The following is a 16,414-nucleotide window of genomic DNA, read 5'->3' on the forward strand; positions in this document are numbered from 1 at the left end:
GTAGTATGAATTATTTTAAGGTTTTATTGGTGAACGAAATTCATTGTAAGCGTGTTGTAATGGTGCTATGAAGCCTATATTCTAATCCTTCAGCAACAAAAATAAACATCTGTGCATTGTAGTATGAATTATTTTAAGGTTTTATTGGTGAACGAAATTCATTGTAAGCGTGTTGTAATGGTGCTATGAAGCCTATATTCTAATCCTTCAGCAACAAAAATAAACATCTGTGCATTGTAGTATGAATTATTTTAAGGTTTTATTGGTGAACGAAATTCATTGTAAGCGTGTTGTAATGGTGCTATGAAGCCTATATTCTAATCCTTCAGCAACAAAAATAAACATCTGTGCATTGTAGTATGAATTATTTTAAGGTTTTATTGGTGAACGAAATTCATTGTAAGCGTGTTGTAAAATATATTATTATGTAATTAATTAGACTATTTATAATTGATTAAAAAGTTAATTTTAATTAATTCGGTAAAGAGGACCGCAAGATCTGTATTTTGTTTTGATGATAGAACAAATAATTATACACTAATATATTGATATAAACACCGTAGAGAAACTTATAAACAAGCCCTATACTCGGGGCACCAAAAGGGTAGTTTTACTCAGGCCTCACATATAGGAAGTCCTCAAAAACATTTACAAATTACTCATCTATTGCATTTCTTATGTATTAACAACAAAAAAATCTCCACTTTTGCTAAATTGTATTACTAAAAAAATATACAAACTTTAACCTTATTTTATTTGTTTAAACTATTCGTTCTTACTATATTTATACACTTCAGTAGATTTTTAGTACATAAGTCTTAGAGATGAAAACTTTACAATGAGATAACTGTTTCTTTGTTTAATAGAATTTGCAAATAGCAAAAGTTTATAAATAATTTCCGATTCATTTTGGCTCTAATTAAATAACTTTTTGAAAGTAATTCTACAGTAATATATAATAAATTTCCACTGTCCGTTTGTCTGTCTTTCTTTATTCTGGAGAACAGTGTTATATGTATATAAATTGAGACCAGACCTGGAAAGCTTAAGGACAGGAAGCCCCAATTAATTATATATGAACGTCCGATGCAAACAGGAAGTCACGTTATTTCAATTCAAAAATTTCCCCTGAATGCAGTTAGATAGATGACCGGCACGACTCGGATGCTAAAGGAAAAGTATGATGTACAGGGGCAAGAGTACACAGTACTTATATAAATTATTAAATATATAAATTATATAATAATTAATTAATTAATTAAAGAATATCCTATTAATCTTCTGTTAAGTTCCTTCTAATAAGCTTTCTATTAATCTTCTATTAAGTTCCTTCTAATAAGCTAAAAGCCTTAAAGCCTGTATAACTTAGTTAAGACTATTGATAGGATTCTAGCTTTAAGTTTTGATAAGGCTTCATAATTAAGGATATAGACCTATGTAATTTGTGATAGCCTTAATCATCTAACAAGAAATTTTCCATTAATTTTAAATGATAAATATGGAAATATAGACATATAACACATTAAAATATCTTATCCTAGAACTGATTAATATTTAAAATTTATCACTAATTGCAGCTGCTTTATTCTCTATAAAACAAGAAAATTTGATGACATTTTTATACTGCAATTGTTTAAAAGAGCGATTTTAAAATTAAATTAGCTCTACAATGAAGATATTAATTATATTTAACATCGTAATATTAATTGAAGCATCGATTGCTGGTAATTATAAACCTATTTGAGTTACTTGAGCATTCAAAAATATTAGATTTTTTCTTAAATTTGTCGTTTTATAACATTTAAAACAGATTAAATTTAAGATAAATCGTTAAAATTTGTTCTAATATTTAATTATAAGCATTTATTTATATAAGAGAGAAATAAATACAACACTTCTCGCAAGACCTTCGTTCAAAAAGGATTTTTGAAAAATTTTGGAGAATTTTCTGGAATTCTTCATAATTTTTCTTATATTACACATCTTGCACATAAAAGGCGAATCATCTTTAGCTGTTCATGTTAATGTCTGTGAAAAATGGCGAGAGTTAATGCAGTACCAGGAACAATCAGGACTGAACCTTACAGAAAGAAAGATTTATTGGAAGAAGATGGAGGGGTTTACAGGCTTCAATGTACGTGTGGAGTACCGTATTACTACGTTGGAGAAACGAAACGGAAACTAAAAGTGAGGATGTCGGAACACTTGGCAGCAGTACGAAATAAAATTAATACATCCCCGGTATTTTTGCATTGCCATGTTAANTTGTTTTAAATTTTCATAAAGATGCTACTCTAACGTTGGTAGAACTGGTAGAGCGCAACCATTATCATTAGGATACGGATGCTATTTTCCAGGAACCATGGCTCACGAATTGGGTCACGCCATAGGATTTTATCACGAACATAACAGATCCGATAGAGACGATTATCTCAATATATTCTGGATAAATATCATGCAAAGTAATTAATGTTACTATATACAGAGTGGTCCAAAAGTCTGTTAACCAAAATATATATTTTTTTAAGAACTAATTTGGACCAGCTGAGTCTTCTTAAAAAATAGATCCATTAACTGACTTTCATGTCGTATTACTTTAATAAATATTAACTAATTTCTATTTAAATTTTTCTAGATATGAAACCTCAATTTAAGAAACTATTTCCAACTGAAAATGTATTGTACGACGAATTTAATTATCGGTCTATAATGTTATACGGAGAAACTGCATTCAGTAAAAATCCGATAAAATTCAAGACGATGGTTGCCAAAAAAGAAGACGTGACTCTTCGTGACGTGCACGATAAACAAGGTCCGGACGAAAGCGATTATTATAGAATAAATAAGATGTATAACTGTAAAGAATTTTTAAAGAATGAATAAATATTTTTATGATTATCAAGAACCGAAATTTAAATTTATATCATGAAAAAAATTATCTTTTTTAATTTTCTTGTATTGAGGGATTCAATTTTGAATCTGTTCTCGAGATTTTTCTTAATAATTCGGTAATATCACGCTACTTGATCAAATAATCATACACGATTTGACTACCGTATCAGTCGACCCCCCTATAACACTGTTGATTTTTCCGTGTTATATGAATTCCATGTTGTACGAGTCACTTAGAATTTACAAATACGTGAGCCGTTCACAGCCCGGTACACGTATTTGTAAATTCTAAGTGACTCGTACAACATGGAATTCATATAACACGGAAAAATCAACAGTGTTATAGGGGGGTCGACTGGGTACTACATGTAATAAAATTCATCATCATCAATTAGTTAATTATACTTAAATGAATCGTAAAAGTTGGAAAAAATCACGACTTTCAAAAATTTATTTTGCTAATTAACCTACAAAAATAAATAAGAAAAGATTAACGTTATTTACAGCTAATAAATTATTTTTATAATATTATGTAATTTTTATCGGAATTTGCAGCTGTTTCATTCCTACAAATAAATATAAATACACATAAGTTTAATTAGATAACTGTCAAAGTGCAAAATGTTTTCTAATGTAATGATCGCAATTATTATAAATTGCATATTTACAATTCAAATTCTCAAAGCTGGTAAGTGTATTAATCATTTATTATTAAATTATGAATTATTCCTATTTATAAAATTAATAATAAAAATACAATTTAGAGTTTTATGGCGATCTTCCTATGCAAAATCCCGACTTGTTCGAAGGAGACATTTTAGGAATTGAAGATCCTAATGTAATTCGTATGATTTATTGGGTTTTAAATTGGATCACCATAAGTTCGATATTTATGATAAAGAATTTATAAAATAATAATAATACATTAACGTATTTTATTGAAGGATCGTGGTGCTTTATCCGACGAAAGACTAAGATGGCCAAATGGGATTATATATTACACTATCGATCACGCGCTCAGTATGTATGGAATATTAAATGTGTGATTATAGAAATAAAAAAAAGCATTATATTTCAAAACTGCAGAAATACAGGATAGCTCAAAAGTCAGACAGACAATTCAAAAATGCACAAATATATGTTTACAACACTGGCACTTAGCCTGGTACACGAAATTCAACACCTGTAACCATTCTAAACCTGTCGAATATTGAATTACACGGGTTTTACATGCAGGTGTACGTTTAAAAGCGATCTGGAATAACTTTGTCTAGAATAATCTAAATCCAGAGATCTATCGAATGCGACAAGATCGTATATAACTGTATCAAATAGTTTTAACCGTTCTTAAATATATTTATAACTTTGTTAACTGACTTTTGGGTCATCCTATAAATGATATTATTAATTATAAACACGAATTTTGTGAATGTTAGGATTTCATGTCTCGCGTATCGAGCTAGTAATGAAAGAATACGAACAGAACACGTGTTTAAAATTTGTAAAACGTACGGACGAAGAAGATTATATAAAAATTTTCGTAGGAGAAGGGTATGTAAACTTAACGAGCGTTTAATTTTTATGAAATTTTGTGTTGATTAAATTAAAATTTTTATAAAGATGCTACTCTCACGTGGGTAAGACCGGTGGTGCTCAACCCTTATCTTTAGGGAATTTTTGCACCTTCCACGGAACAGTAACTCACGAATTAGGTCACGCCATTGGTTTTCTACACGAGCAAAATCGATCGGACAGAGATGATTATATTAATATACATTGGGAAAACATCCAAGAAGGTAAACATTATATTTCGAAATCTTATTTTACTGCGTATCAATTTAAATGACTGTTTATTCAATTTTTAAGGAATGGAAGATCAATTTGCTAAATTTTTGCCAACACAAAATTTATTAATTAATGAATTTGATTACAAGTCTATCATGTTGTATGGGGAGAAAACATTCAGCAAAGACAGAAGGAAATTGAAAACCATGACTGCCAAGGAAGAAGGTGTAATACTTCGAGAAGTAGTCGACAAAATGAGACCATCTGCCAGTGACTATTATAGAATAAATAAATTGTATAATTGCAAAGAATTTTTGAAAGACGAATAAACACATTCTTTAATTTTTATATTAATGTTACTTAATTATGCAAAACAATAAAAATTTCGAAAGTTTGCTTTGTTATTCTTATATATTTTACTATTTATACTTAAAATTTAAATCAATGTAAATAAATAATGTATTAATATAATTAATACATTATTTATAACGATGGGATTCGTTTTAGTAACGTTATTTCTACGCGATTCGACTTCTCAATGCACAAGTCCGACATCATTTCAGATATGACACGACTCCTCTATTTTTCCTCTCATCCACTCCATCTTTAACCACGTATAAACGAATATTCTGTGCCCACGTTTTAATTTATAATTCCATCGAGGATAAAACATTTAAATACAAATTAATAATTTATTTGATTACCTTTAGATTTATCATTCTGTATTATATAAAAGGGCTATTGTGTCGATGATTGTTTATGATAATAGTAAGAACCATTATGTCGTATTAATTTACACGTTAGCCGTTTTGTTTATTGAAGAATGGACATTAAATTTGCTGATAAATGTTACAAGATAGAGAATATATTATATACAATTAAAGGAATTAGTACATAATCCACTCTGTCGTTTATCAAAGAGCAGCTGTTAACTTTCGATGAGATAATAATATCAGAATATTAGAAAGTTCATTTCAAAATTGTTTTTAGTACATTATGTTATTTTTACTTTTAGTTTTCTTTATTCCGTATCTTTTATCATCACGTAAGATGCTTTTTATGTATTAAAATCGTTTAAAAATTTACTATTTATCAAGGAATTTGAATTTCTTTAGCGTTATCAGACGATATAGAATGTGATTTAGATGCTTATTACGAAAATAATCCCATTCCTTTTACGAAGGTATGTCGAAATATTTGCCAATTTTTTATATAAATATTATTTGGAATGCATAGATTAACTTTTAAGATTACTTTAAATAAGTTATAATGTTTAAAATTTAATTTTGTGAAATAATTTATAACAGCGCAACGCCGTGACTGGGCGGCAACAACTATGGCCCAAAGGAATAATTCCTTATGTTATTGATGAATCACTAGGTAAAATACAGTTAAAGTTTATTATTTAATTATATAATAATACAGTTTTAACATATAAAGTAGAAATTAGTAAGAATCTAAAGACTTGCGTGGAAATTCACCTTATATAATTAATTAATTAATGAACCAAATTTTACATCAATAAATGCAGATTTTCTCAGAGATAGAATAGAATCTGTGATGAAGGAGTTCGAAAAAGTAACGTGTGTCCGTTTCCAGCAAAATACCGATCCGGATAAATTGAATTATATAAAAATATATTTAGGAAATGGGTAATTTTAATTTACTTACAATTTATTTGTTAATCAAAGTAATGATTTACTTAAATAATTAATTAAACGTTTGTAAAAATTTTGATTTTTAAATACAAAAATGTTTTTCTCAAGTCATAATGTAGCAAATGCTTTAACATCCCTTTGATAGTTATTATGAAAATTTTTTTAAATATAACAAAGTTATACTTAGAGAAATTTTATATACAGATATTTATCTATTTAAATTAGAATTTTTAATATAAATACTGTATAATAATCTGAAGCACCTTTGCTTTAATGGCCACGGCTCCATTGTGTGAAAAATACTTATAGCTTGTAGAGAGTACTCGCAACTTGTTACTGATTATAAGTAACTTTACTTAATCAAAATTGGTCACAACTGACTTATAACTTGTTACAAAACCTTTTATTTAACACATTTTGCTTGTAATTTATAACTTGTAAATCTTATAACAACTACAAGCAGGCCTGAAAGTACCCTTTTACTAACTGTCCAGAACTATGTCAGCGATTAATTCTATTTTAATAACTTTATAATTGTTTTATTAGATGTCATTCCATGGTAGGACGTTTCCCTTTATCGCACCAATTAATTTCTCTGGGGTTGGGCTGTCACAAAATTGGCACAATCACTCACGAACTCGGTCATGCGTTAGGACTTCATCACGAGCACAGCCGTCCCGATCGAGACGATTATTTAGAAATATTATGGGATAACATCAAAGAAAGTAAAATATTTAAGAAAACTTGCCCTTTCGAGAGCATAATTTATGAAATTTTATGAATTTTATTTCTTTTCTTGCAGATCGAAAAAGTCAATTTAAGAAACTCTTATCAAACGAATGTCTTTTGATTAACGAATTCGATTACAATTCGATTATGATGTACGGAGATACAACTTTCTCGAAAGATGGATTTTCTAAAACAATGGTAGCAAAGAAAAAAGGAATTACTAAATTATTGCATGTTGCCAATAAGACTGGATTAAGTAAATCTGATATAGAAAGGATTAATATTTTATATAATTGTACACATATATAAATATCATCGTGTATTATTTAAAAAAAGTGTATTTAAATAAATTACAATTAGTGGAATTTACGTGCTATAAGAAAATCTGTAGTAAAATATAAGACGAATAAAAAAATAAATAATAATAACTATGTGAATACATGCGACAGCAAACAAAGAGATTGTTCACGTGTATAAGAAAATACGTGAGATCCAGTTATAGATTAACATCACAATTATACGCTTCTATTTATAATAAAAACATAGAATATACAATATAACTGATTGGCGTCATTAAATGAGCCATCCAGTTTCCCTGAAACTCAGTGTTATCAATTAAGATTACGTTTGTAAAAATAACAATTTCAACCGTGTAATTGCCTGATGTACTAAAATGAGCATTTTTTTCAATCGTTATAAACATTATAACGGTGTAAAAAGGGAGGAATGTAAAACAAAAGACTGTTAAGCAGTTTGTATAAGCGCATGTTTTATTGTTATATCTACGAGATGCGTTTATCAAACAAAATTAAAATTTACTGTAATTATTAGCAGTCGTTTTTACATTTTCATCCTAGTAAGGTGATGAAAATGATCAATTTAGACGCAATTTGTCATACACTGAAGTGACAAGTCGACTCTTTGTTGGTTTTTATAAGAGACTGTTCATAAATTACGTCGCATTTTTCTTGAAAATTTTACTTCTTCTCTCCCTCTTGTCCCAGTTCGTCCAAGTTTCCGTAACCCCTTCTCTTCTACGGACGTCCAACAAAATTCAACCTTCCCTAAAAACCTTTATCACATTATGAATGATAGATATCATAAGTAGAAACAAAACATACAAGAAATTTTGAAATAAATATAATAAAATGAATAAAATGAATAAATTTTAACGAAATATACGTACGTCCAGTAAAGCTCAACCTCTCTCCTTCCCCTTGTCCGACTTGTTGTCACCTCCTCCCTCCCTTCCAGTGTAGTTGTCATTTATGGACAGTACCTAACGTCAAACAGTCTCAGTGCTTCCGAGTGTCTTTATTTTCTCTTAAACTCTACATTTATCATAAAAATACCACAAATACTCACATAAAACTATGAAAATTGTATATCTATCGAAATTAATGATAATTTGATAGAAGTTCGTGTTAAAGTTTTCAATAATTTACATATATTTTATATGCCATTTGTTTTCTTTCTATGTGCTATTAGATTTCATTTACACACAACAGTGACGTGACCGAGAGCACAGTCACGTCACTGTTGTGGGTGAAGAACTTTTCTGGGGATGAATTGGCTACGATAGCTATATGTTTGGATNATATTTTAAATAAAAATTTATTTTTAAAACAATATATTAATGTTAAAGAAAAATAAGTTATAAAAATAATTGTATAATACACTTTTATGTATTTTTCACATAAAATTCATATTTATTTTAGAATTGTAGCAGTCCTCTATCAAAGAATTTAGATAGAGGACTGCTTTAATTCTATCAAAAGCTGATATGCATGGAAGGAGATGAGAAAATTACAGCTGAAAAACATATTTTATCATTAATTCACTAGAAAATAAATATAAAAAATAACGAATTTATTCGTTAGTAATTTATTATCACTCAACTTGGCATTGGAATAGTCATAGTTCTAACAACCATGCACTTACTTATTATAATATATTCTTTAACGGTTTTAATAGTTAATGCGTATTTTGGTGAGTAATATTTTGATTTTTTAAACAATTAAAAAGTATATTTTAATGCTAATCGTTAATAAAATATTTATAATTTAAGATTTAGGGGATATACCAATGCAAAATCCTGATTTGTTTCAAGGTGATATTATACTTTTTGATGACGACGACGAAGTAAGAACGATGTTATACTCATTTTAAAATGTTTTATGTTGTTATTAAATCTATTGTTTTATAATAAAAATATTTTTAAACGCTTCAAATGTAGAGAAATGCTGTTGTGGGCAAAAACAGAGTATGGCCTAATGGAATTATTCCATATACAATTGATGCTGCTTTGGGTATGTTGCAATCGTTATTTATAATTATATTATAAACATTTTATTTTAAGTTATTTATATTGATGTGTAGAAAGTGCAAGGAGTAGAATTGAAGCAGTGATGAAAGATTACGAGGAGCTTACCAGTGGTTGTATAAAGTTTAGACCTAAGGAAGATCAAAATGCATACGTCAGAGTATTTAAAGGAGTAGGGTGAGGATTTGCTTAAAAATCTAAAACTATTACGCGTAATATTATATATAAATTAATAATTGTATGTATTTTATGTAGGTGTTATTCCCACATTGGTAAGACATTAGGATCACAACCTCTTTCTTTAGGACCAGGCTGTCTTTCGTACGGGCACATAGCTCACGAATTAGGACATTCTATAGGGTTTGAACACGAACACAGTCGATCAGATAGAGACGATCATATAACAATATTCTGGGAAAATATTCAAAAAGGTAAAGTACACGATAAATTGGCTATGAACAGTAAATATTGTCTTACACATACACTACTCTTCTTATTCTGGGAATGTAACATCACACTTTATTATTATTATTATTTTCTAGGTATGGAAGATCAATTCAAGAAACTCAGCCCTTCGAAGAACCTTTTATTTAACGAATTCGATTACGATTCTATCATGTTGTATGGCGAATACATATTTTCGATAGATCACTCTGAAAAGAAGACGATGGTTGCCAAGAAAGAAGGAGTTCGATTGAAAGACGTTAAAGAGAAAACAATTAGTAAAAGCGACGTTTATCGTATTAGAAAATTGTATAAATGCGAATAATAACGTTCATTTTATTAATAAAAATTTGTTTTGTGACAATAAAAATGCTGAAATTCATTTAAAATGTAAGAGTAAGAATTTATTAAGGATTACGATTTTTAATGAAACGTAATACTTAATAAATTCTTAAGATTTTTAATGAAACTGTGACCGAAGGGTCTGCACCTCTTTGGTGCTCTGTCAGGATGACACCATCGCGTCTCGGCGGACACGGAAGCCGCGTTATTTAGGTCACGCGAGCGGTCGCGTAACGGAGCGATCAGAGTCGAGATAGAAGGAGAGACAACGCACCGGAAGTGATTTACTCAGACGCTTTTTTAACGTAACAACTGTTTAATGGTTAACGATAGGATATACATTAGGGCTGCTATTAGATACATTGCTCGCTTTAGTATATAATGATATTAAGATATTAAGATATTACGTTTCTTCCCGTTTTGAGAGAGAGAGTTTACAGAAGTTCGCGTGTCAATATTTACCTTGTATGAAATCCCAAAAGAAGACAGTTCCGGACTCAGAAAACAGAAGACACAGTTATTAGGCGTGGAAATATCCAAAGGCGAAGAAATATCCAAGGGCGAAGAAATATCCAAAGGCGAAGAAATATCCAAAGGCGAGGCACAGGGATAACTTGAGTGGTCCGATCGAGGAACTGGTGACGACTGACTCACTTTGTTGTTCTTCTCTAATGTTGAATTGTTAAAATCGCTATACTAGGTCGAAAGGTGATGAGAAAGCGTCGTTATTACGCCTGAGAACTTAGCAGATGTTTAGCTCCCAGGTGTAAAAGTTGACAGTTATTGAACAAAAGTATAGCTGCACTGTGATCTTATGACACCGTGAAATGAAAGTAGGACTACGATGTGATATTATGATGAGATGATATAAACACATCCGAATTCGGATCCTCACAAAACTGTTGCGATTAAAACCTTAAAAAAACATCCAAATAATTAATATCGCCTAACCAATTGTTATTACCTAATTACAACTTTTCGTAGCTAAGAATGAAACACGTATCCAGGTTACACAGAACGAGGTTTGTGCATTGTATGTTTTCTACCACCAATTCTCTCATCGTTACAGATATTTGGAATTAAGACAGAAAATTACGATTGTAACAAATCTGCCAAAAATTGGATATATCTGTCGAAGTTATATCCTTTATATCAAACTGCTATAGATATATGTTTATGATGACTAACTTAAGACTTTCTGCTCAAGAGATAACAGGCAATTTGATGTGTCGAATGGATCCGAATGTCCCCTAATAACAAGATATAAACTTTATTCTAATTACATTTCGTATTTTTCTAGTTTTACGATTGTTTTTTTATTTAAAGAAAGAGGCTTTATTTTCCTAGAAATAAGTGGATACGAAGAAGAGGAACAAATGGCAGACTGTATTCGAATATTTTTTTATCTGTGGCCTTACACTTTTATTTTTTTCGATAATTACAAGTATTACTGTAATTGACTCGTTCCTACTTTAAAGGAACAATCAATTCAGAGTTTGAGCTCTAATTATGTAACTTGAACCTTATAATATAATCGAGATGGGTTGATGAGGATAATAATAATAATAATAATAAGCGCATAGCCCAAACGGTTAGGAGTTGAAAGTTGAAATTTGGTACACAAATAACGGATTTCTCGAAATCCCCCCGCGGAAGAGTGGGAAAATCTTAAGGCTTATCCTAAAAACTCAGCTTCTACTGTACTATTTTAGATGTAATTTTTTGTTTTTAACTGCATTTTAATAGGGGATTTTAATTAAGTGGGATATCACGTGAAGATGAAAAAAGTGTATTCCTTAATTTAATTAACAATGGAAGTGTAAAGAGTTGTTCAACTTTCCCGGCAACATTTAAAATTTTGATGTCGCCATCTGTTATCATATTTTATTAAAAATCTTTTCATATTTTTAACCGTTATAAAATGATAAAAAGATTAATTTTCAGAATAGGAATGAGTTATATATATATATATATATATAAATTGTAAATGCTAATAACGAGTAAAATCCCCATTAAGTCCGACCCTTTTGGAAATACACTCGACGCTTATTATCTTCTCATCCCTCGACATTTAATCAATTTCAGAAATTTTCTACAAAAAGGACAAGAGTTACTAAGCTTCAAACATGGTTAACAAAATCCTGCCATACACACACAAACATCTATCATCTCCCTATTTCAAATTTCCAAACATTTTCAGCGATTTCGAAAACCTATGCATTGTTAGTCTCTACAATCCTCCGAAAATTATATTGATAAGTTACTTTCAAACTCTGACTCCCATTCTTTGCCCTGATTTCATTCCCCACAAACTGCCAAACACTTTGACTGATTGAGACTAAATTTTTCCAAGTTACTCTCCGCCACCCTGCGGGAAACGTATACAGTAAAGCCTCGATTATCCGACCCCCTATCAACCGACACCTCGGTTAACCGACCGTCCTAGTCGGCAAATTTCAAATGTCCGCTATTGATGTGGCGCTACAATATTTGGCTATGTCTTGGCTATTTTAATATTATTTTTACGTGTTTTAGCTGGCAACACTGGATCGACCATGAAAGGGAGCCAGTATTTAAACGAAGCTTAACTTTCTAATTTTTAACGATACAATAGCGACGATTATTATTTTTAAAAAATTTTTGTTAGGCTTAACATCGATGAAAATTCAACGCGAAGTAGGTTAATAGCGATATACTAATATACTAATTACATGGGATATACTAATATACTAATTACATGGGATATACTAATATACTAATTACATGGGATATAATAATATACAACACTAATAATGGATTTTTTCATACTTTTCGGTTATCCACCCTATTTATTATCCGACCAACCCCAGTCCCCAATTAGGTCGGATAATCGAGGCTCTACTGTACTACTTGATAAAGAGGGAACTCAACTCTCAACATGAGATACTTTGCCAGTTGTAAATAAACTAAAAGCTTTTGTTCTGTATAATTGAACAAAATATCTTGACGGCACTGTTCATCTATTCATAAATATTTATAAATAATAGTGATGTAACGAATATTCGGTTACTATTCGGTATTCGGCCTATTCGGCCTATTTTTCACTATTTGGCCGAATACCGAATACCTAATCACTATTCGGCCGAATACCGAATATTTAATCACTATTCGGCCGAATACCGAATATTTAATCACTATTCGGCCGAATACCGAATACCTAAAAACAGGAGTAATAAATAACAAAAACACAGTAAATTAATCGTTTTGGTATTTAGAATTAATGTTATCGAGTTAGTGCTGTTTGTTTATATTTATTTATAACTTGTAACATACACAAAATAAAAAAGAAAATAATATTAGTCACACGTATTCACAATTTATAATTACAAAGATCAGCACACGTATACACCTATTCGTTCGAGAATCCTCGCACATCTGAGGGTCTGACCCTGCCTATACTTCTTTTTAAGCGCTCGTCTTTGCTCTTCTCTTTCCTCTATTGCTCTAGTCCACGTATACCTATGCATACATCATAATACGCCCTCACGATACTTTCAATTCGTCACTTTTCCGTCGTAGATTTCCCATTTTACAATTACGTGTCTCGTAGCCTGGTGATAACGGAGAAAAGAAACAGATAGGACATCGGTATAAGTCACAGTTATGATTTCACAGATTCGAGACAGCTTGATAGCCCGAACGGCCTCAGGCTTTCGCCCGTGCACGCTAAGTGACTTTCATTACAAGCATTTAGCTTTCCGAAGCCTATGACAACAATTGTTTGGCATTGACTGCCGCGAATTTCGTGTCAATAAGCTGCCTCGATTGTTCGATTATATTATCGACTCAATTTCATATTTATTTTCACATTTTCACTTCGCGGTCCTTCTCTGTTCTTTTTCCGTTATTTATACGTGTAGGTCATTTCATCGTTATTACCATTTGATATCATTTATCACATACTTCCATGACAATCTTGTCTGTCCGCTACAACTGCCAAGAATTAACGCTATTGGCGAAGCGTAGTGACAGCGGGCCAATACAGAGCAGGATCCTTGCCATAATGCGGTTTGCGCGCCAATTTTCGTACGTGCGTTAATCAAGCCGAATAGTTTGGCCGAATATTCGGCTATTCGGCCTGAGGCCGAATATACTATTCGTTACATCACTAGTAGTAATTAAAACACACAAAAATTGTAGAAAATTTTGTAATATTCACAATATACTCAGATTTAACATTTTTTTAATTTTCTCTTTTTAAATGACTGCAAAAAATGTTTCAGTGAAAAACCATTTAGAAGTTTCAAGAATGTTCAAATGGGAGGAGTGCAGTTTTTTTGATTCAAAGCCAAATTATTGTATTGCAACAGAATCCACAGATTGCTAGTAAAGTGGAGCCATATTAAACATGTGTGTAACTAATTTGATAAATTAAAATACTTCATAATTTCATTGTGAGTTTTGTTCAAAAAACTTGCTTTTGCACTCATCACATAATTTAACAATCTTGTATCATGAAATAAAAGTTTAAAATATTATAAGAACAAAAACTATGTTTTCTTATGAAATATTATAAAAATTATAATTCAGTAAATATTTTTAATAAATACAACTTATAATTTTTAAATTTTAATTATTAAAATAAATATTTTAAAAATAATTTAATATATTAGACACTTAGATATAAATATTATGAAATAGTAAAACAAAAAACATTCACATACTTTCATGACCTAATTGATTTCTGGAAAACCATCAAGTGAGACATATTTCTCTATAAACTGTGTTATTAAGATAATAAATATTTCCATTTTGTTTACAAGTTAAAGATTTTTCTGATTAACATTAAAATTTTGTTTTTATTTAATGTAACAAATATAACAGAAAATGTTTTAATTTATATTTATGCAGTTTTTTGTGAAATGCCGAATAAGATAATTTTACTTATTTCATCAAATTCGTTAAATTTATAATGAATTTTAACTTTAATTGATTTCAAAATTTATAACAAATAATTTCTAAAGTACAAAAACTGTTCACCTAAAATAGCTCTGATTAATACAATTACAAAGTTCATGCAAAAAATATTTTTAAGTTATAGCAATTTCTCAATATTTTTATAAACAGACTGATATATTCAACAGTATAAGTCAAAAACATAATTTATAAAATAACATAAGATATAATCAAGAAATATATTTATTTATTATAAACATTAAAAATGAGTAAAATAATTACATATTTATTTTTAAATCATTGATACATGGATTGATATCATTTTACATCATTCAAAATAATTATTTAAAAATTTAATAAAGCAACTAGTATTCAATTAAAACTGCTAAACAAAAATCTAGTTGTTTTTTCGNTTTACCAAGTTACTCTTAGCCACCCTGCGGAGAACATATACTACTTAATAACAAGGAAACTCGACTCTCAACACGAAATACTTTGCCAGTTGTAAATAAACCAAAAGCTTTTGTTCTGTATAATTGAACAAAATATCTTGACATATCTTTGCGTGTAATGCACTATTCATATATTCATAAATATTTATAAATAAGATTTAACTCCATATATTTAATTATAATTACTTACCGTATTTAAGACTGTTCAGAGAATAGTTTTCTTCTAAACGATGACTATCACAATTAAATAATTCTGTCATATTTCTCCATAATTCTTATTGATGAAAACCGTAAAAATTATGTCCGCATTATCATTTATTTACATTTAATTTCCTTACGTGCGATCAAAGAGACAGTTACAAAATGACACTTTTTTTATGTATTGTCTACTTTTAAGAAAGTTTCTTAAATTTTGTAACTGTCACTTACTTGGAAATTTTTATCAAATATTATTATGCAATTTAATTGTGTTCTATTTTTAACTTAAATTAAACGTATTTTATGTTTAAGTTTATCGAAATAGGAAGTGTTTAGGGTCCGGAAATACATTAATTTGCTCTCTGTTATTTCTAACGCGAAAAATTAATTCGGACTTCGAACGGCCTCCTACAATCAATTAAATTCGAAGTACGTGGTTTCACTTCTTTCATATCGTCTTCGTTAAAATATTTTTATGTTTAATAAATGAGTAATAATTCTTAAATATGTAATAAAGTTATTTGAAATAAACTTGTCCTTTATTTTTCAAAGAAACTTTATTGTGTTTTATTTTCTGAAATATTTTCACGAACTGTAACAGAGACGTGTCATCAATGCCAAATTGATGTCATTGTATCTGATTTGGAATTAAGACA

The 16,414-nt window shown here is 29.7% G+C and overlaps 3 protein-coding genes across 3 annotated transcripts; all 3 read left to right on the top strand.

Annotated features, from left to right (window-relative positions):
• The first annotated feature begins 2,037 nt into the window (after positions 1–2,037).
• Positions 2,038–3,484, top strand: LOC111631988 (astacin-like metalloprotease toxin 4). The gene is made up of 4 exons (XM_023376335.1): positions 2,038–2,150; positions 2,287–2,462; positions 2,636–2,849; positions 3,448–3,484. Exons 1-4 carry the CDS (start codon positions 2,038–2,040, stop codon positions 3,482–3,484), a joined length of 540 nt encoding a protein of 179 aa, XP_023232103.1.
• Positions 3,485–3,487: 3 nt separating this feature from the next.
• On the top strand, positions 3,488–7,603 carry LOC111631989 (zinc metalloproteinase nas-32-like). Its single transcript, XM_023376336.1, has 12 exons — positions 3,488–3,580; positions 3,657–3,730; positions 3,837–3,912; positions 4,329–4,443; positions 4,513–4,688; positions 4,759–5,004; positions 5,681–5,722; positions 5,793–5,860; positions 5,985–6,057; positions 6,209–6,329; positions 6,882–7,060; positions 7,138–7,603. The coding sequence occupies exons 1-12, from the start codon at positions 3,514–3,516 to the stop codon at positions 7,371–7,373; spliced, it is 1,473 nt and encodes a 490-aa protein (XP_023232104.1). The 5' UTR covers positions 3,488–3,513; the 3' UTR covers positions 7,374–7,603.
• A 1,329-nt stretch (positions 7,604–8,932) lies between these two features.
• On the top strand, positions 8,933–10,201 carry LOC111631995 (astacin-like metalloprotease toxin 5). Its single transcript, XM_023376341.1, has 6 exons — positions 8,933–9,053; positions 9,133–9,206; positions 9,301–9,373; positions 9,444–9,564; positions 9,643–9,818; positions 9,930–10,201. The coding sequence occupies exons 1-6, from the start codon at positions 8,996–8,998 to the stop codon at positions 10,154–10,156; spliced, it is 729 nt and encodes a 242-aa protein (XP_023232109.1). The 5' UTR covers positions 8,933–8,995; the 3' UTR covers positions 10,157–10,201.
• The last annotated feature ends 6,213 nt before the right edge of the window (positions 10,202–16,414 follow it).

This window comes from Centruroides sculpturatus, unplaced genomic scaffold (genome assembly GCF_000671375.1).
Source record: "Centruroides sculpturatus isolate CEXI.00-Female unplaced genomic scaffold, Cexi_2.0 scaffold636, whole genome shotgun sequence".
In the NCBI taxonomy this organism is placed as follows: Eukaryota; Metazoa; Arthropoda; class Arachnida; order Scorpiones; family Buthidae; genus Centruroides; species Centruroides sculpturatus.

Excerpts from the sequence above, each read along its gene's own strand:
- LOC111631988 (XM_023376335.1), top strand. The coding sequence starts at position 2,038 with ATGGCGAGAGTTAATGCAGTACCAGGAACAATCAGGACTGAACCTTAC. Across the intron at positions 2,463-2,635 it reads CTGGATAAATATCATGCAAA|ATATGAAACCTCAATTTAAG; the intron begins GTAATTAATGTT and ends AAATTTTTCTAG. Across the intron at positions 2,850-3,447 it reads TATTATAGAATAAATAAGAT|CTGTTTCATTCCTACAAATA; the intron begins GTATAACTGTAA and ends CGGAATTTGCAG.
- LOC111631989 (XM_023376336.1), top strand. The coding sequence starts at position 3,514 with ATGTTTTCTAATGTAATGATCGCAATTATTATAAATTGCATATTTACA. Across the intron at positions 5,005-5,680 it reads AGAATTTTTGAAAGACGAAT|TTTTACTTTTAGTTTTCTTT; the intron begins AAACACATTCTT and ends ACATTATGTTAT. Across the intron at positions 5,723-5,792 it reads TCCGTATCTTTTATCATCAC|CGTTATCAGACGATATAGAA; the intron begins GTAAGATGCTTT and ends GAATTTCTTTAG.
- LOC111631995 (XM_023376341.1), top strand. The coding sequence starts at position 8,996 with ATGCACTTACTTATTATAATATATTCTTTAACGGTTTTAATAGTTAAT. Across the intron at positions 9,054-9,132 it reads AATAGTTAATGCGTATTTTG|ATTTAGGGGATATACCAATG; the intron begins GTGAGTAATATT and ends TTATAATTTAAG. Across the intron at positions 9,374-9,443 it reads TACAATTGATGCTGCTTTGG|AAAGTGCAAGGAGTAGAATT; the intron begins GTATGTTGCAAT and ends ATTGATGTGTAG.